Source organism: Lissotriton vulgaris, chromosome 12 (assembly GCF_964263255.1).
Source record: "Lissotriton vulgaris chromosome 12, aLisVul1.2, whole genome shotgun sequence".
Lineage (NCBI taxonomy): Eukaryota > Metazoa > Chordata > Amphibia > Caudata > Salamandridae > Lissotriton > Lissotriton vulgaris.
This window is the reverse complement of record NC_141700.1, coordinates 54,395,052-54,412,898: the sequence shown is the minus strand read 5'-3', so window position 1 is coordinate 54,412,898 and position 17,847 is coordinate 54,395,052. Positions and strand designations below refer to the sequence as shown.

Sequence of the window (17,847 nt, the reverse complement as noted above, 5' to 3'; positions counted from 1 at the left end):
CGCTGTTTCCTCTGAATTTGCCGACAAGCTCTTTCAAACTTGTTTATTACTCGCAACTATGTGCTGTCCCACAGGCTAAGAAGGTGGCATTTGAAAAGGAACAGTTATCTTGCCAGGAGGCTTTTGAGCGGTTTGCCACACAGAAGAGAGAGCCGTGCACAGATGACGAACTTACAGAAAACCTTAGCATCAACGCTGAGCTGGGAGATGCTGAACACTCGGATGGAGCCAGTGAGATTAGTGACCTCAAGGTACAAGACATTTGCTAGCCCTGGGAAACAGTGCGGAGGTTGGTGCTGTCATGATTAGTGTCTTATTGCTTACTGCACCTAAAGAGAAACGCCGCCTCATACATTCAGATGTACATAAAGCCTTTTTTCCCACCCCACAAGGTTAATGGATTTAATGAATACCCTCCATGGCAGTTTAAACTCCTGCACCACATGCAAAAAATAGCAGCTCAAGAAATGTAGGTTTACTCTATTTGAAAGTATGACTACTTGCAGTAAAATTATTCCTGCAATGCTTATTCTTCCTTGCATAGCATCTAAAACATACCCTCCAATGCAGGGGTCTCCAAACCGGTCCTGGAGGGCCGGATACATGCCAGATTTTTTGGATATCCCCATTGAGATACATGTAGTTATTTTAAAAATCTGGCATGGATCCGGCCCTCCAGGACCGGTTTGGGGACCCCTCTCCAATGCATTCCATACAATGAAGATCATCTGGAATGTCTAGCCCAGTGGTCTCCAACCTTTTCTGTAATGAGAGCTACTATTGGCTATGAATATTAGTAGCACTGCGGTAGTGTACTCATCAGACTATATACATTAGTAGCCACCATATGCAGGGATACTACCAGCGATCACCTCAGTGCATCTGGCAGGGCTGCTAGCAGTAATGTAATATAAAAAGGCTTTGTCAATATGAAATGCCTCTACATGGGTAATACATAACAGCCATAACTGCAGTGCCTCTGTTACCAAGGTAATAACTTTTGTAAAAAATCTCCTCAATACCACATGATGTATCATTCAAATATCAGCTTTAGATATATTGTGGAAATTCATCCATTTTCCATAAAACATCAGCTTGTGAGTTCAGAAAATAAACATTTTCATCTCGAATTCTAAACTCAATTTTGGTATACATACATTATTTCAGCCATGCAAAAGCATGTAATTTAGTAGGATTGGCAGCACACAAGAGAGCTACTTGCAGGTATCTAGAGAGCGACCAATAGCTCAAAGGCTTCTTGTCGGAGAAGCCTGGTTTAGCCTATTGTGCATCACTGCATGCAACATAAAACTTACCATGGAATGCCCATCTCCCTAGTACAAATGCATGTAGTTCTGGCATTTCTACTCTTCCAGTCTCGCTACATGCCATAAAGAAAGTTCTCAGGCACTTTTTCATTTCTGCCTCTATTAAAGCTCGCATGAAACACTCAAGTACTTCTTTCCAATAACTCAGTTTATTATTTTAATCCAAGACCATTTCAAGGAGTATTTCCATCTCAAAACATGTGCATGCCTTTATCTCTGTGCCATGACAGCTTACTTGGTCATTTTCAGCCACACTAGGACTTATGTGAATTTATCAGCTCCTACATAAGAAAAACAGCCTGCATGTATGACCCTTCCTGGATACCTATTCTACTTCACAGTACGAAGACACAATTAACACATTGTTCTTTGCATACCTTTTAGTGTCTTGATGATCCTGTCCATACATTTCTGAGAAGCAAACCATACCACTCTGTTTTTATTTTTTTAAGGTACCCAGCACATTTGCAAAGTTTGAGATTACAAAAAGCCGACGCCATCCACTGGGAAAACCTCCAACTCGTTCTCCAAACTCTGTTCTCAAACAGGAAGCTTCAAGTGATGAAGGTGATGTTCATGGAAGTGGTGGGAATAAGTGCTGATAAGTGGACTGTAATGATTGGTTGACAGCATGGTTGATGTAGAGTTTGATGGACCTCACTGAACAGGATTCTAGTGAAGGGCAGTATGGTGTGGAACACAGGGCCTTGTGTGCAGCATTCTCTGCTTTTCATCCTTCAGTGCAGAAACAATCAAAAACAATTCATAAAAAGATGTCATCACTTCAGACTTTTAGAATGGGTTCTGCTTAAGCAGTTGATGTATTTCAGTAGCCGTTCTATCAGAAATGCTTTATGTTGGTTCAAGTTGTGACAGCAACATGGAGCATTCTTCTTTGTAAAAGTGCATTATGTCCAAAGTCTTAACTTTGGCTAGTGAGACAATAACTGGATGTACAAAGATATTACAGACATACTTATTGACAGCCTTTGTGCATAATGATTATATGCAGGAGAATGGAAAAACTGTCCTTATGACATTCTAGCAAGTTAAAGAGCTATTTCGGTGTATTCAATGCTAGCACTGGCGATGGAATAGTGTGGATGAAGGAGTCTGAGCAGGCTCTAAAATTGAAATATAGACTAAGCATGGGGTGATGCAGAGGTAGCCAGGCTATCAGATCTCAGCCTGCAAGTGGGAACATATCAGGCCAGAGTGTGAGATAATTCAGGAGATGCAGTGCTATGGATGATTTCAAAGACTGAAATGAGTGGCCTGTATAGGTGTAAGTGCTTCTTGGCAAACTAACCAGTTTAGATCTACTAACTTTACCTGAGATAAGTGGCAGTGTATTGCAGCAGAACCAATAATAGGATGTAACAGTGGCTCTGCTGGTGTGGAAAACATGGCAGATTTGAACAATATTTGGATTTGCTTTGTGGTTGATATTAATGAATTCAGCTTCATGTTGGAGTTAAAAAGATAGGAGGGCAAAAAAGAAGGAAGAGATTAGAATGTAATCTGCAAATAAGTGGTTCGAAAAGTCAAGAAGCTGAGCTGTCTTCAAAGATATAGTGTGAAGAAAGAAAATGAGCCTTCAGGTTGTCCTAAGACCAGCCATAGGTTCTGAAGAACAAGGAAAGACGGGAGGTGGAGCCAGAGACATAAGGAGAGGAACTCTGAGCCGGTACTAGTGATACCCAAAATTAGTGAGTTGAAACAAGGGAATGGTGATGAACTATGTTGAATTATTCCAGTAAGTGTAGGGGAAACAAGACAGGTGTTTATGACGCTTGTGCAGTTTTCAATGAAACTGAGTGATCGGAAACAGGAACTCAGTGGATTCTATCGCCTTTTTGAGAGGGTAAGACAATAGAAGACTAGGCCCTTAAGAAGTTTAGAGTAGTAAGGCAGAAAGGTAATAATTTGACCGGGAGATTTCAGCCATTGCGGTATTGCGAATAGTAACCATACCAGACAGGGGAAGAAGGTAAGTACTCAATAGCTCAATGGAAGTGGAGCTGAATGGCTGAAACGTGGCACATAAAGAATTAACAATGTAAAGAACTGCTATTTGCTTCATGGGAGAAGTGACGAAAGTCGACAAAGCAATAGGTAGGAGAGAGATAACAGGTGTTAAGGATGAAAGGGAATTATCTGTCAAGAGGGTACCAAATACGGATCAGATAGTGGACATTTTATAGATTAACTACTTGATAAATCCACAGGCATAAATGCCTGCTGGGAAGAATAGATAAGTAGTAGTGCTGATAGGTCTCTTAGGACGGAGCCGCAGAAGTAACAAGGTCATGGAAGTAGTTGGCACAAATAGCACTAGGTATGATTGTCGTGAGTATCAGTTCTAGTCTGTTTGATTTCCCTTTACAATTTCTCTTTGCCAGCACCAAAGCGCTTCGTTATGAAGCTAGTAATTCGGGAACTGTTCTCAAATGGTTTTCGTCTTTCCTTCACAACCGGTCTCAGAGGTTCAAGATCGACAATGTACTATCTACACCTGTGCCTGCAGATCTAGGGGTTCCACAAGGATCCACCCTCTCTCCTACACTGTTCAACCTCGTTATGGAACCCCTCGCCACCTTGCTTCAAGCATCCAATGTTCAATTCCATATGTACGCTGATGACACACAACTCTACCTAAAGTTACAGTCCCCGGAAGATATCAAACAGCTGAATTCCACGCTTATTAACACCCAATCCTGGCTGGCCGATAATCACCTCAAACTGAATGCTCTAAAAACTGAGTCCCTACTCATCTCACCTCCGGCGAAAATCTCCACCACCCAAACCTGGCTCAACAACCTAACAGCACTCAATGTCCAACCTACCATCGTGGACTCGGGGAAATCCCTAGGCATCACACTCGACGCCAAGCTCGACATGCAGCAGCACGTCAGCAAAGCCACAAAAGCAGCTAATTTCCAAATTAACACGCTGAGGAAAATTAAACCCTTCCTCCCGGCCAAAGACTTCCAAACTGCTGTACAAGCTCTAGTCATCCCTCGAATAGACTACGGAATTGCGACCCTCAGCGGTCTCCCACTATCCACAACAGCACCCTTAAGAGCCTCCCTGAACGCTGCCGCGAGACTCATTACTGGCTCTAGAAAGCACTCGCACATATCCCCAGACCTAAAGTCTCTAAAATGGCTGCCTTTTGAAGCCAGAATACAGCTAAAAATTGCAACTATGACACACGCGGCCGTGCACCACAAGGCACCCAACTACCTCGCTCAAAAGCTGTCTATATCAGGAGGTTCGAGATCCAATAGGAGTACTAAAAATCTACTCCTGAAACCTCGTAGATTTCGGAAAGCGAAAACTTACAAACGCTCCTTCTCTGGAATGGCACCCAGGATCTGGAATGCGCTCCCTCCTGAAACAAGGCTAATCACCTCCACTGCACTCTTCAAGAAAGAGGTGAAAACAATGCTTCTGGCCAAGATCTCCTGATCGCTACAGATGTTGGGTCAGAGACTCTGCATTGCTTGTACCGCTGCTCTGCCTATCCCCTGGCACTATACTTGACTTGTTGGGGGCACTATTACGCTACTCTCTTACTACCGACCAAGATATGATACACGTTGGTTTACTGATCCACCTGTACGCCATTGTAGTCGGATCAATGGCCTGTGCTGCTCTATACTACTCCCTTACCATATCATATATGGATTGGTTTTATGTTTGTTTTTATCATCCATGTTATTACCATGTTACTTACCATGTTATTACCATGTTATTACCATGTTATTACCATGTTATTTACCTGATCATATATGGATTGGTTTTATGTTTGTTTTTATCATCCATGTTATTACCATGTCACTGACTATTATACTGTTCCCATTATCTCTGTTTACTCCTATTGCCCCTTCCCTGTCTTTGTGAAGCGCTCTGATATCTGTAAGGATCCTGTTCGCGCTATATAAAACTTTGAATAAATAAAATAAATAAATAAAATATAAATAGTTCACAAAAAATCTGTAAATGTCAGATCCAAAAATCCTAACCAAGGGAATGGGGATTCCGCTGAATGCGCGAAAAACAACCTTCTCCAAAGAAAAGAAAATTATTTTCTTGAGTCTCCTCGCTCACCCAGGGTTACCTCTAGGTGACATGCTTCATTATTGGGGCCATCCCAAACAGCTGCTGCTTGGGGCGTGCTGCGACTTGCGGAACTACATAGGAGCACTTTTTGGTGAAGAAATGAATGAATGAATTGAGTTTTCTAAAGCACACATAGCTGCCCTGAGGCGTCCAAGCGCTAAGAATACCAACTGAGGCTTAGGTAGCTTGAGGGAGGGATGTCTTACCCAACTACTAGTTGATGAACAGAAGCGTTTTCAGCTGTTTGCGGAAAGAATTGAGGTCGGGGTTAGATCTCAAATGCTGGGGAAGGGCATTCCACAGCTTGGCCACATTATAGGAAAAGGAGCGGCCTCCCGATCTTGATTTCTTTATTTTCGGCACAATGGCCAGATTGGCAGAGGTTGAGCGCAGCTGTCTGGCAGGATGATAGGGTGTAATAAGGGGAAGATTAATTGCTGGACCTAAAGACCAAAAGGCCTGATGTGCAATACAGAGTGATTTGAAATTAACTCTTTCCCTAACGGGAAGCCAGTGCAGTCTCCTTAGGCCGGACTTTACTGAAGATCTGCGGGGGGTTTGTAGAAGAGTCCGTGCTGCGCAATTCTGTATCAACTGCAGTTTGCGCAGAGTAATATCAGGAGCTCCCAGATATAAAGCATTCCCGAAATCCAACCGTGATTGGATCAGGCCCAAGACCACGGTCTTTCTTGCTTCGAAGGGGAGTAGAGGGAGGATCTTTCTGATGACTTTAAGGATGCCGAAACAGATAGTCTTATTGCCTGCTGGTCAAATGACAGGGACCTATCCAGCCAGACACCAAGGCTCTTAATGGTATTTTTAGGGGCAGGTCCTAAGCTGGGTGGCCAAAGAGTGTCGATAGAAGATGGTGCGAGACGACCTAGGAGCATGAGCTCAGTCTTGTCTCCGTTGAGTTTGAGACAAGACTTGGTCATCCAGCTCTTAACCATCTCCAGGCAGCCAGCAAGATCCACACACGCTGCGGATCCCCCTTCCTGTGCCAGAGAGACAACTATCTGAGTATCGTCCGCGTAGGTAATGATCTTAATACCATACGGACAGACGATCTCAGCCAGTGGCCTCATGTAGACGTTAAATAACGTCGGGCTCAACGATGATCCCTGCGGGACTCCACATCCCAGAGGCTTACTGGAGGAGGTGACATTGCCCTCGTACACCTGGAAAGATCTATCATTCAGGTAGGACCTGAGCCACTCCAGGGCCCTGTCAGATATTCCGGTATCCAGGAGACGCTGCAAGAGGATATCGTGGTTAACGGTATCAAATGCAGTGCTCAGATCGAGGAGGATGACTGCCACCGATCCTCCCCGATCTAAGATCCTCCTGGACTCCTCTGTGACAGCCAGTAGTGCAGTCTCGGTCCCATGCTTGGGGCGAAAGCCTGTCTGGGAGGGAACGAGCAGCTGGTTTTGTTCAAGAAAGGTTGTTAATAAGCCGTTTATGTATTTCTCCAATATTTTAGCTGCCCAAGGCAGCAAGGAGATCGGGCGAAAGTTGTTAAGATTCTTGGTGTCCAAGTTTGGTTTTTTAACAAGGGCCCGCACCATGGCCTGTTTCCAAGCCACTGGGACTGTGCTGGTGGAGATCGAGGTGTTAAGTACTGCTAGCAGTGTAGGGAGGATGGTCTGTGTAGCAGAGACTAGAATGTGTGGAGGTGCTGGGTCCCTTGGGGAGCCTGATTTCACCTGATGCATGAGGGAGGTGAGATGGTCCGCATCCATCTGGGGAAATTCCGCCAACACTGGAGGGCAGTTTGATGTGTTTCCTTGTGGGGGACATAAAGGTGTTTCCTTCGAAGTAGTCTGCTCTGAGGATGGAAAGGAGGAGTAGATGAGATTAATTTTCTGGAAGAAGAAATTGGCCAGATCTTCACAACGGAGCCGAGGATTTTCGTCAATAAGTGGAGGTGTTGGGAAGTTGATAAGACTTTTTACAATTTTGTAAATCTCCTTGGAGCTGGAGCTGGCCTCTGCGATTTTGTGTGAGTAATATAAGGATTGCGTGCTCTTTATGTCTTTTTTTATATGCTCTAATAGCCTCTCTATAAATAATTTTGTCTGCTCCAGCATATCCTAGTCGCCATTTGCGTTCTAATCTCTTACAGTAGCACTTTTTCTCCCGTAGTTTGTTCGAGTACCAGGGAGCTGAGATCCTAGATCTTTTTAAGACAGTTTTCTTCATAGGGAGCGTGGCATTTAAAGAGTTGTTTATCCATTCATTAAACATTTCATTGGCCTGTGATGGAGTCTGACCAACTGAGGGAATTGAGTTGCGTAGTGGAGTGTTCGTGGAGTGGTGAAAGTGATGTTAAAAATACCTAGCTAGTGAGCTAATGTTCTATTTTTGCTCCTAGTTGCTATGGATAAAAAGGGGGTTAGATAGTAGGGAAAAGATATAACTTATGTGTATATGGTCCCTAATATTGGGTCGACATGTTTCGAGGTATCCCTTAAACCTCTTCTTCCGGATCACAAGGGGACCAGCCCCATGCGTACTTCTTGTGAAAACCTGTAATAAAGTGAGGATGCACACCTTATGTGTGAGCACCCGATTCAAAATACATGCAGTTTAGTCTTTGACTTGTAGTATCTGTTCAGGGACTAAAACAGAAAGAAAAATTAGTAAATGTAAATGTAAATGTAAAAAGAAAAGTTAGTACATAATGCCTGCCCACCTCTCATGTGGGCAGGTCCATACCCTATGAGGTAATCCGATCAATGTACTCCTCTATAGTCGATGCCCTTAGAGATAATAATTAATTAATGCTTTAATCTAATGTGACTGAATAAAACACATCAGACGTCTCCTTTGTGAGAAAGTATAGTTAGATGCAGATATATTTAAAAACACTCGTGAAAAAACTGGATACCATATGACATACAACATATAAACAGGTAATGTTCTCAAAACTTCTGGAACATACTTATGCTTTGGCAATACTATTTTATGTTATGTTATAGGGGTATTTGTTAAGCGCACGGCTACTCCGAGGAGTGTTCTGGCACTTTCTTTACCCCAGAAAAGAATAGATGAAGGAACACCCAACTGTAGCTAACTAATCTGCACTACTGTTGAAAAAGCCAGGTCTTTAAGCTTCACCTAAAGCTGAGGAGATCACGTTCTTGTCTAAGGGAAAAAGGGAGGCTATTCCATAATTTTGCCGCTACTACTTGAAAGGAGCGACCTCCTTTGTAAGAACGGCAAAACTTAGGCACAATTGTCAGCTGCTGAGAGGATGATCGCAGCGTTCTAAGCGGTTTGTAGGGCTGAAATTTGTTCCTAATGTACGGGGCTCCAGTGTTGTTTAGAACCTTTGTCTCACTGGTAACCAGTGCAAGGATCTAAGGTGGCGAGACATGTGTGACCTTGGTCCGACCATAAGCACGGGCCTAGCAGCCGCATTTTGAACTACCTGCAAGCAGTTCAGTAAATAGTCTGGAAGGCCCAGGGACAACACATTTACGTAGTCCTACCTTGATATGACTAAGTCTCATGGTCTGCCGGGGTAGAGGGGCTTGTAGTCATACCCTAAAGAGATACAGATCATTGTAGTTAACTGTGAGCAAAGAGAAGAAAATAAGAGAACTACCAGCATGGCATATTGCTGTGTCTACCCATAACGTGAATGGCAGATGCTCAAGGGAACTGAAAAAATAGAAACAATAGTGCTTTGAAAGACGGAGGTGTGCTTTGAGGAAGTAAGTTCCTTTTCCTCAACAGGTTCTTCCGGACGTTTCAAAGTACTATGTGTTCTATTTTTTGAGAACATTACGTGCACAATCGCTGCCTAGGCTCATCCAAAACATTACAGTGATAGGATTTGAAAGATGCTACCTAACCTTCATTTTGCTCGCTTTTGCACCAGATTTATTATCTAACTACATGGTTTAAGTATACTGGGGAGCGCAACGGAGCAGGGACTTATTCTAAAGTGTATTACTTCAGTGAAACACAATGCAGAACTAGTAATACAGATATGATGCCTTGCGGGAGACATGTGCTTCAGATGTCTCTCTTTGGGCGACGAGAATCAGTGCATGAATTTAGTGAAGATACCCATGATGTAAAACTGTTCCTCCTCCAGAAGGGAGAAAAATCTATTGGCTCCAGTTTGTCTAATCGTTTTTCACTTTTGTGCTAGATCCAAATATCTTTCTGCATATCCTCAGACAACAAAATTAACATGCTCTATTTTTTTTTCCCTAGAAGTTCTCCCTCTCTCAGGAGAAGAGGATGTCAGTGATCCAGAAACCCTAAAATCTTTGCTATCCCACCTCTGGAAAAACAAGGCACCAAACTTCCTATCAGAGAAGAGATTCAATGCTGCAGCAGCTTTAATTCAGCCTTATTGCTCAATTTGCTCTCTCTTCTTTCCATATCAGCAGGTTTGTCTACAGCTCTTCAACATTCAAGCTTTACCAACATCTCCTACTATAGATTTGGGAAGACTATGAATGGGAGTGACAAAGAATGTGCATCCTCTGCAAAATGTTCTTCACCTCCTTCTTGATCCAAGATTGCTCGTCATGTTTTGATGTGTTCATCTCTCCATCCATACTTGTGTTCCTCTCCATCATCCACTTATCTTTGTGCTTGTACTCCATCAGCTGCTGCTCCGATTCTGCCCACCTGCCAACAGTTTTTTGATTGCATGCACACTTCTCCTGTTTGCCCACCCGCTACCCTGACGCTCATTTACATTTACCAGTCCCCTTCAAGTTCTCGTTTGCTCATCTGACTTGCCTGGCACCCTTTCACCTGCCACTTTAGGCCCCTTATATAGAACTGGATAAGCCTCGAACAGCTACGTTATTCTTCTTTTCTAATTACAAGGCATCTTAATTATGTCCAGTCTTTGATGTCAAAGTTTATGAAAGTTAATGAAGTTGGCTATTTCTTCAAATAATGCTTTAAGCAAACTATGTGGAAACATGCTCTCTTTTTTGCTTTTTCGTGTCCTGAATCTTTTCTTCTCCTCTTGATCCGACTTCTACTCTATTCTCTCAGTATTTTCTCCTTCTAAATGTCCTTCTGTATAATGAAAGAGTTTTCCTTAACCATTATTGCTCTTTCTCTGCTTCCCTCACTCTAACATTCCAGCCTGGAAAGACTCCTATCCAAAATCCTTCTGTCAAAGGCGATTCCAACATTTTCATCCCTCTCTCTCGATGTGGTAGCAAAACAAAGCCCCTGGTCCCTGAAATGTGCTTCACGTCAAGCAGTGAGAACATAGAGCCTGTTCCCGCCAACTCTTACATAGGAGAAGATGGGACCAGTCCGCTTATCTCCTGTGCCAAATGCTGCCTCCAGGTTCATGCTAGTGAGTATCCATTATTGCCGAAACTTAAAGAATGAGCGCTACTTTCAGCCTGTCATTGCAAAATAGGTTCACCGTACTGGAAGCATAATTTCAACTAATACTTTCTCACTTTGAGCTGCTTACTGGGACATCCAAATGTATATATAAACCCAAATTGATTAGCCTGTAATTACCAGTGGGTTTTCAAATTCTTTAGTGTAGTCAATCAGGTTACTTGTAAGTCCCCCTTATGTTATAAGACAGCTAATGTAATTTCATTCAGTTTGCAGCTTCAAGTGAATGGCTTTGAGGCTGAAGTGGACAGATGAAACAATGATTCAGACATCTACTTTCCAAACAAATCTCAGTCTTCCTCAGAGTACCAAAATATATATTTTAAATTGCTTTCGCCGCCCAGGGTTCAGTAACGGTAAAGACGGTGTCTGTCTCACCTACGTCACTGATACCATCTTTGGTGACCTTGATGAAATATTTGTTTACTGCTGTGGCGGCTGGTGACATTTGAAAGTGGTAGGTGTAAAAGTTCAGGGTGAGTGCCCAGTGGTGAGTGAGCCTAGCGAGCGAGCCTGACCGCCATAAGGGGAGCTCAGTGGTCCTCCTCAACATTTTTGTAATCACTCTGGCAATCCCCAGCCCAGAGCTCAGCTAACCGTGGCCTATCCGTATTCAGAAAACAGCCATTACAAAGCTTCAATAACACACTCCAGGCCATCATTAACCAGCATGTACTCCAAGGATAATCATGCGCCCCCTCCCTAAGACTGCACATCATCTTATCCGCCCCAGCCTCACATCCTCCTTGAACCATCGGCACTCAATTCTGCATACCGCAGCCCATACATATTCCCACTAGCCTTCGCATAAACACGACTATATGCACCTCAATCTTCCCAGGACGCCGACAGCAACCGAAAATTGTTTTCCACCCTAACCAGTTTTCACCCACAAACCCAGCATACAAACCAGCATACAAAGAGCACAACACTCCGTTCAAAACACCCACATTTCACCCTCCCCGCAGTTATGACTTACTTCATTAAACACAGAAACCATCTCAAGGGCCATCCCTTGTATGCTTTTCAAGAGTACACGGACGAGTAGTGAGGTTCACCTTCCCCAAAAATACACCAAAATGTATTCACTAATTAACACTGGCCTGCATATCAGACCCAAAACACCGCACAGAAAACCACATAAAAAATTGGCAGCGCCTATAAAGCATATATTGCTTCCCATCTCAAAACCTCCGCACATAACACCTACACTATTAATGTCACCAAGAGCAACAAACGCACTGCATGTACTCCTGCCAAACGCCTCGAAAACCACCCATACAGTACTGCCTACTGTTCTTAGTAGTTAGGCTGTTCGTCAAAGAAACCCCACACACCTCCTTCCCTACACCGTAACCTATCATTTCAACACTTCAAAAAAAACGCATAGATAAACCCTTAGGACCAACACCGAGAGAGCGCCCAGTCTTTCACAATAACCCTACACGACATCCCGGTTATCCCAACGCAATCTGTTACAAAAAGCATATGTCATGGACAGCTGCAAACCCAATCCCAAACAGCCCCTCTCAGCACACCTCCTTCGTAGTCGCGTCTGGCATTACGGGCGGGTGGGGGGTGGAAATGGGGTTGTCGCGCCTCGGTGGGGATGGTGGGGGGGGAGGCGGGAGGGGTTTAAGGGATAAAAAAATATATAAAATAAAAGTAAAACTTACCGTCCCGAGACTCCAGACTCCCACGTCCTGCGTTTTGAATTCCTGCAGTGCTCATCATCAGGAAGGCTGCAGGCAGCCTCCCTCCCCTCCACCGCAGCGTTGTGATTGGTGAGGCCGCGCCCCACCTGGGTCATTTTCTCCATGTATGCAGCATACATAGAGAACAGGGAGAGTGGGCGGATTTGCTCGAGGGCAGGGGCGAGTGGCTTGTCCACTGTTGTTCATACTGACTGTTTGGGCAGCCTGAGGCCGCCCAAACAGTAAGTATGAACAACAGTGGGCAAGCCACTCCCCCCTGCCCTCGAGCAGGACCGCCCACCCCCAACCAGGAACTTCTGCTTTCTCTCAGTGCGAGAAGGCAGAAACAATTGGTAGTTATTACCATTTATGTTTCTGCCTTCTCGCACTGCGAGAGAGCACGGGGGCGGCGCCCAAACGCCCCTATAGAGGAGCCGGCACTGACGACTTAGCATAATTACTCAGAAACGCAAGGTGATAACGTACTGGCATCCACTGCTCCAAGATCTCTCGAGTGACATTAAGTGCGTATGTTTATGTTGCAATCACAGCGCCCATATACAAACCTAAAAAAACAGATAGAGAACGAGGCGGCGAAACTCCTCACCCCCATACCAAGAACTGTTCATTGCAGCAGTAATGTCAGAAAAGAAACCTGGTTGAGCGTCTACTACACTGTGCGGCTCAAACCAGATTGTCTCATAAATTACTGTTGCTGGTTTTGACATTTTCTAGGTAAGCAAGGGTTTGTATAGCAATCATATACAGGTGAAAAATATGTATATAAAAAAATAAGAAAGGAATATTTATATTTTAAAATATAACAATTATTCTATAACCTATATGCCCACTCGATAAATGACAAAGTGCCTTTACTTGTAACTCAGAATCTATGAGCAAAACTAGAAAAAGTTGCAGGTAGTTTCTAAGACGGCTGCCATGTTTTCAGCGCTATGGACTCGGTTGCAAGCACTTGTCTATTTTCGGTGTCTTCTACTACCCTCGCCAATACAGCGAGTCAGCCTGCACGCAATTGTTAATGTCATTTCATGATTGTTAAAAGGCGATGTTTCAAAACGATTGCGGGCCCCCATTAAATTTTTCATTCACGTTATTTTCAACACATTTTCTTAGACGCTATTCTCCGATCGCAAATACCAGACCCCAGTCAGGAATTTTTTTTTAAGGTTTGGCGAAGTCACGTGACACCCTGACTAAATATACTGTCCGTACTTTTACTGACAGGCTATTTAGTACGTGACGCTTGCGTGAATGCAACAACTTTGTAAACCCATACACCGCAGAACGTTTTAATTTTGAACTCTATGAAAATGGTAAATAAGTGCCTGCCTGACATCGGAGCTCAAAGCAGCTGAAAATATTGAGTGCTTGTGTTGAGTGCTCTTAGACAAAGGAAAAAGTAGTCCCTTTTACAGTTGCTGCTAAAATGGGACAAGTGTGGGGCTACAAGTAATAGGGCACTGCTCAGTGGGAGTGAAACCCAGCAGAAAGGAGGGACAAATTGGAAAGATTAACCACTTGGAAGCTAGGACAGTTAAAGGACCCTGAAAAAAAGAAATGATAAACAATTGGTGGGCTGTAAGCCAACAAAGTATATACATGTCTCAAAGAGACAGCAGAAGCTCTGCCTAGGGCAACCTAAAAGTTACAGTGATAGGATTTGGAAGATGCTACCAAACATTCATTTTGCTGGCTTTTGCACCAGATTTATAATTTAACTACATGGTTTAAGTATACTGGGGAGCCCAACGAAGCAGGGACAAAATCTAAAGTTTATTACTCCAATGAACCACAATGCAGAACCAAGAATACAGATATGTAAACATTTCTTCTTCCGAGTTGATCAAGGCCATATGTTATGTTATGTTATGGGCACTTATAATGCGCACAGATGCTCCAGCAAAGGAGCGTCCTGGCGCACGACAAGGTAGAACACAACACCGCTAGATACAAAGACAGAAAAGGGGAACAGCTGCGGGAGCAAGATTTAAAATAAGAAGGTTTTGATGGCCTTACGGAACAGCAGGAGGTCCTCCAACATACGGATCTCTACCGGAAGGGAGTTCCAGAGAGCCGCAGCTCTCACACGAAAAGATCGGCCCCCAGCTCGGCTGAGCTTGAACCGGGGGACCACAGCGAGAGCTTGGCCCAAGGATCTAAGAGAGCGTGTCGGGACATACAAAGACAAGAGGTTGGTAAGGATCTGGGGAGCAGAACCTTTCAAGATTTTGAAGGCCAGACATAAGACCTTGAAGTGAATTCTCATCTTGACCGGCAGCCAGTGCAAGGATCGTAGGGTGTTAGAGACGGAGCAGAATCTGGGCAGGCCAACTACCAGTTATATATTCAAGACAACCCCTGTAGAATGTGCACTGCCAGCCTGTCATTGGGAAGAGTGAAAATACACATGGCCAAGCTGGTTAAGAGAGACGAAACTTGTCTCACTTTTGGAAACAGATTGTCTAGATGACCATGTCTACACCCGAGGGTAACACACTTCCCAAGTCTGTGGTTAGTGCTGCACCCAAGTACCAGATGACCTGCATCTACTTTGATGTCATTTGGAAGAAGTGATCTACAAACCCAGGTCCATCAGCACATCCAAATAATTGTGGAGGTTCTTGTTGGCCTTTAAATCCTGAATGGCAATTTACGCTGAAGTAGTATCATGTATTAATAAGAGCTGCCTAGCCGAAACCTGTAGAATTTCGTGTGGCCCTTGCGTAATGGGAAGGGAGTATAAACATCTAGAGAATAAACGGATGCAATCCAGTCATCCAGATTAAGGTCAATGTGGTGGAGCCAACATTCTAAATATTTCTCTCTTCATCCATTTGTTGGTATACTTCTAGCCTCAGATCAAACAATACTCTAAAAATTAAATGTTTTTTACCAGGATGTAGCATGAATATATGCTCTATTTCTTTTCTATGTTTTGGCTGTCTTGCAACTGCTTTTTTGTAAAAGGGATTGAGCCTCCTGAACCAGCCAATCTAGGGGCAAAGTTCTTGACACACTAGTTGTTGGTATGTCAGTTGGACAAGGTGTCTTATTTTGTCTCCATGCGTGACAGGCTCTCTTTACTATTCTTAGAGTTGCAGCTCCTGTAATGTTTTTTAAGAAAATACTTGAGGATAGTTGACCACCGTCATATCCTTTGAACTTGGCGCTGGGAAATTCTTTCAGGTTTCTTAGGCCAACTGACTTTAGAAGTTTCTCCTTCAGTCTTTATACGCTGGATATCCTCTTTGGTCAGATTTCTGGTATAAACAGACTTAAGGAAGCCAAAATATTTACACGCAGACTGCTATTTCTGAGATGCAAGCATTTATACAAAGCAGACCCCCATCTTGTGCAGTGCACCCCGCTGTCTACCAGTCCACCTGTGAATTCGCACATCTGATATTCACACACTCATACATGCCCCTAGACATGATGAATGCATGGGTCCTAGGATATGGGCAGTAGACAAACCTCTACTAAGGGGAGTTGGTAAGCATTCTTCACAAAGGGGTACAAGTGTTGAAATAACATGGCTGTACTCTACTAACATGATGCTGCCACCAGTACCAGTCAACTTCATTGCATAGATTCATGAGGAAGTAACCATCTTCACTGAGAAAGGTGTTACAAGTCATGTATCAGGTACAAAAGGGGGTGGTGATTGACGGAGCATCTGAACCAATCAAACACTCACACCCAGTCAAAAGATCTAGGTTTAGTCCCTCACCGTTCTTTAGCCCACTCTGCCACCCCAGTTCAGACATGGCTATATGCAAATCAGTCTGACCCTGTGCCTCATGGGAACAGTCCAGTCCGAACTGCCAAGCCATGTCTTCCCTGGACCGGAAACAAGCTTCTGAGGAACGGTTTCTGGCATTCCAGCCATCTTCAGCCCGGCTTGCTTGAATCCAGTGGCAAAGTGAGCAAGGGACTCACGTCTGAACATACCCTGCCACACTTATGGCAGCCAAAAGCGGTACAAAAGGGGGTGGTGATGGACTGTTCCCATGAGGCACAGGGTCAGACTGATTTGCATATAGCCATGTCTGAACTGGGGTGGCAGAGTGGGCTAAAGAACGGTGATGGATCAAACCCAGATCTTTTGACTGGGTGTGAGTGTTTGATTGGTTCAGATGCTCCGTCCATCACCACCCCCTTTTGTACCCCTTTGGCCGCCATAAGTGTGGCAGGGTATGCTCAGACGTGAGTCCCTTGCTCACTTTGCCACTGGATTCAAGCAAGCCGGGCTGAAGACGGCTGGAATGCCAGAAACCGGTCCTCGGAAGCTTGTTTCCGGTCCAGGGAAGGCATGGATTGGCAGTTCGGGCTGGACTGTTCCCATGAGGCAATGGGTCAGACTGATTTGCATATAGCCATGTCCGAACTGGGGTGGCAGAGTGAGCTAAAGAACGGTGATGGATCAAACCCAGATCTTTTGACTGGGTGTGAGTGTTTGATTGGTACAGATGCTCCGTCCATCACCACCCCCATTTGTACCACAAGTTATGTATCAGCAGACATTTGAGCACCACTCTGATGGTAACAAAATCAAAATAAGACATGGAGAACTCCAATGGGCTTGCAAATGTGTTGATATTACTAGGGCCAAAACACAGGCCAGGAACACCCTTCCAAGCAGGGCAGTACAGGTTCACCAAGCAGCTACAGTCAGAGTTGCTTGGCATTATATAAAGTTTTGGAATATTTTACAGGGTCTCTCTGAAACAGATTGATAAATATACAATAATGTAACTAATTTAAAAATGCTTAGTACAATACATCTTTTGGTTATTTTCTTCTAAATATTTCTAACAGAAATTATTTACTGTATATCTAAAAACAGAAAATGTTTAGTTTAGTTTAGTTTGCTCTTCATTATCAGATTGGGAACCTAGGTCAAATATTAGTCCAGTGTTTGTAGTGTGTGGTTTTAGAGTTTAAGGTGTTGCTTGGGTTTGCAGCTTGGGTGATTAACCTAAAGTTGAAATTGAAGACCTGCATTCTTGGGAGCCGAAAGACAGTGTGATTATGAGCTTGCCTCCTATCTTTTTCAGGCTGTTATGGGATACAACCAGATCGGGTGAGCATGAACTGGACCTGTTCCCGGTGCTCAGTGAAAGCTTGGACAGCTGTAAGTACCTCATCCATACAGGGGCACTATTCACACTTGAATCAGAAAAGATATCTGGGCAGAGAAGACTGACTTTGCTGGACCAAGAGTGGGCTTCAAATTCAGGGGCAGGATCAGTAAAGACATTTATGTCAGGCTGGCAGTTTTTTTA

General features: G+C 43.9%; 1 protein-coding gene across 1 annotated transcript in view; it reads left to right on the top strand.

The window, feature by feature from the left end:
• Positions 1-17,847, top strand: part of KDM4B (lysine demethylase 4B) — a 302,619-nt gene that overhangs the window by 228,761 nt on the left and 56,011 nt on the right. Inside the window, exons 13-17 of the mRNA XM_086947052.1 lie at positions 75-251; positions 1,781-1,895; positions 9,681-9,859; positions 10,575-10,794; positions 17,620-17,696. Coding sequence (XP_086803178.1) covers positions 75-251; positions 1,781-1,895; positions 9,681-9,859; positions 10,575-10,794; positions 17,620-17,696 — 768 coding nt within the window. The remainder of the gene's footprint in view (positions 1-74; positions 252-1,780; positions 1,896-9,680; positions 9,860-10,574; positions 10,795-17,619; positions 17,697-17,847) is intronic.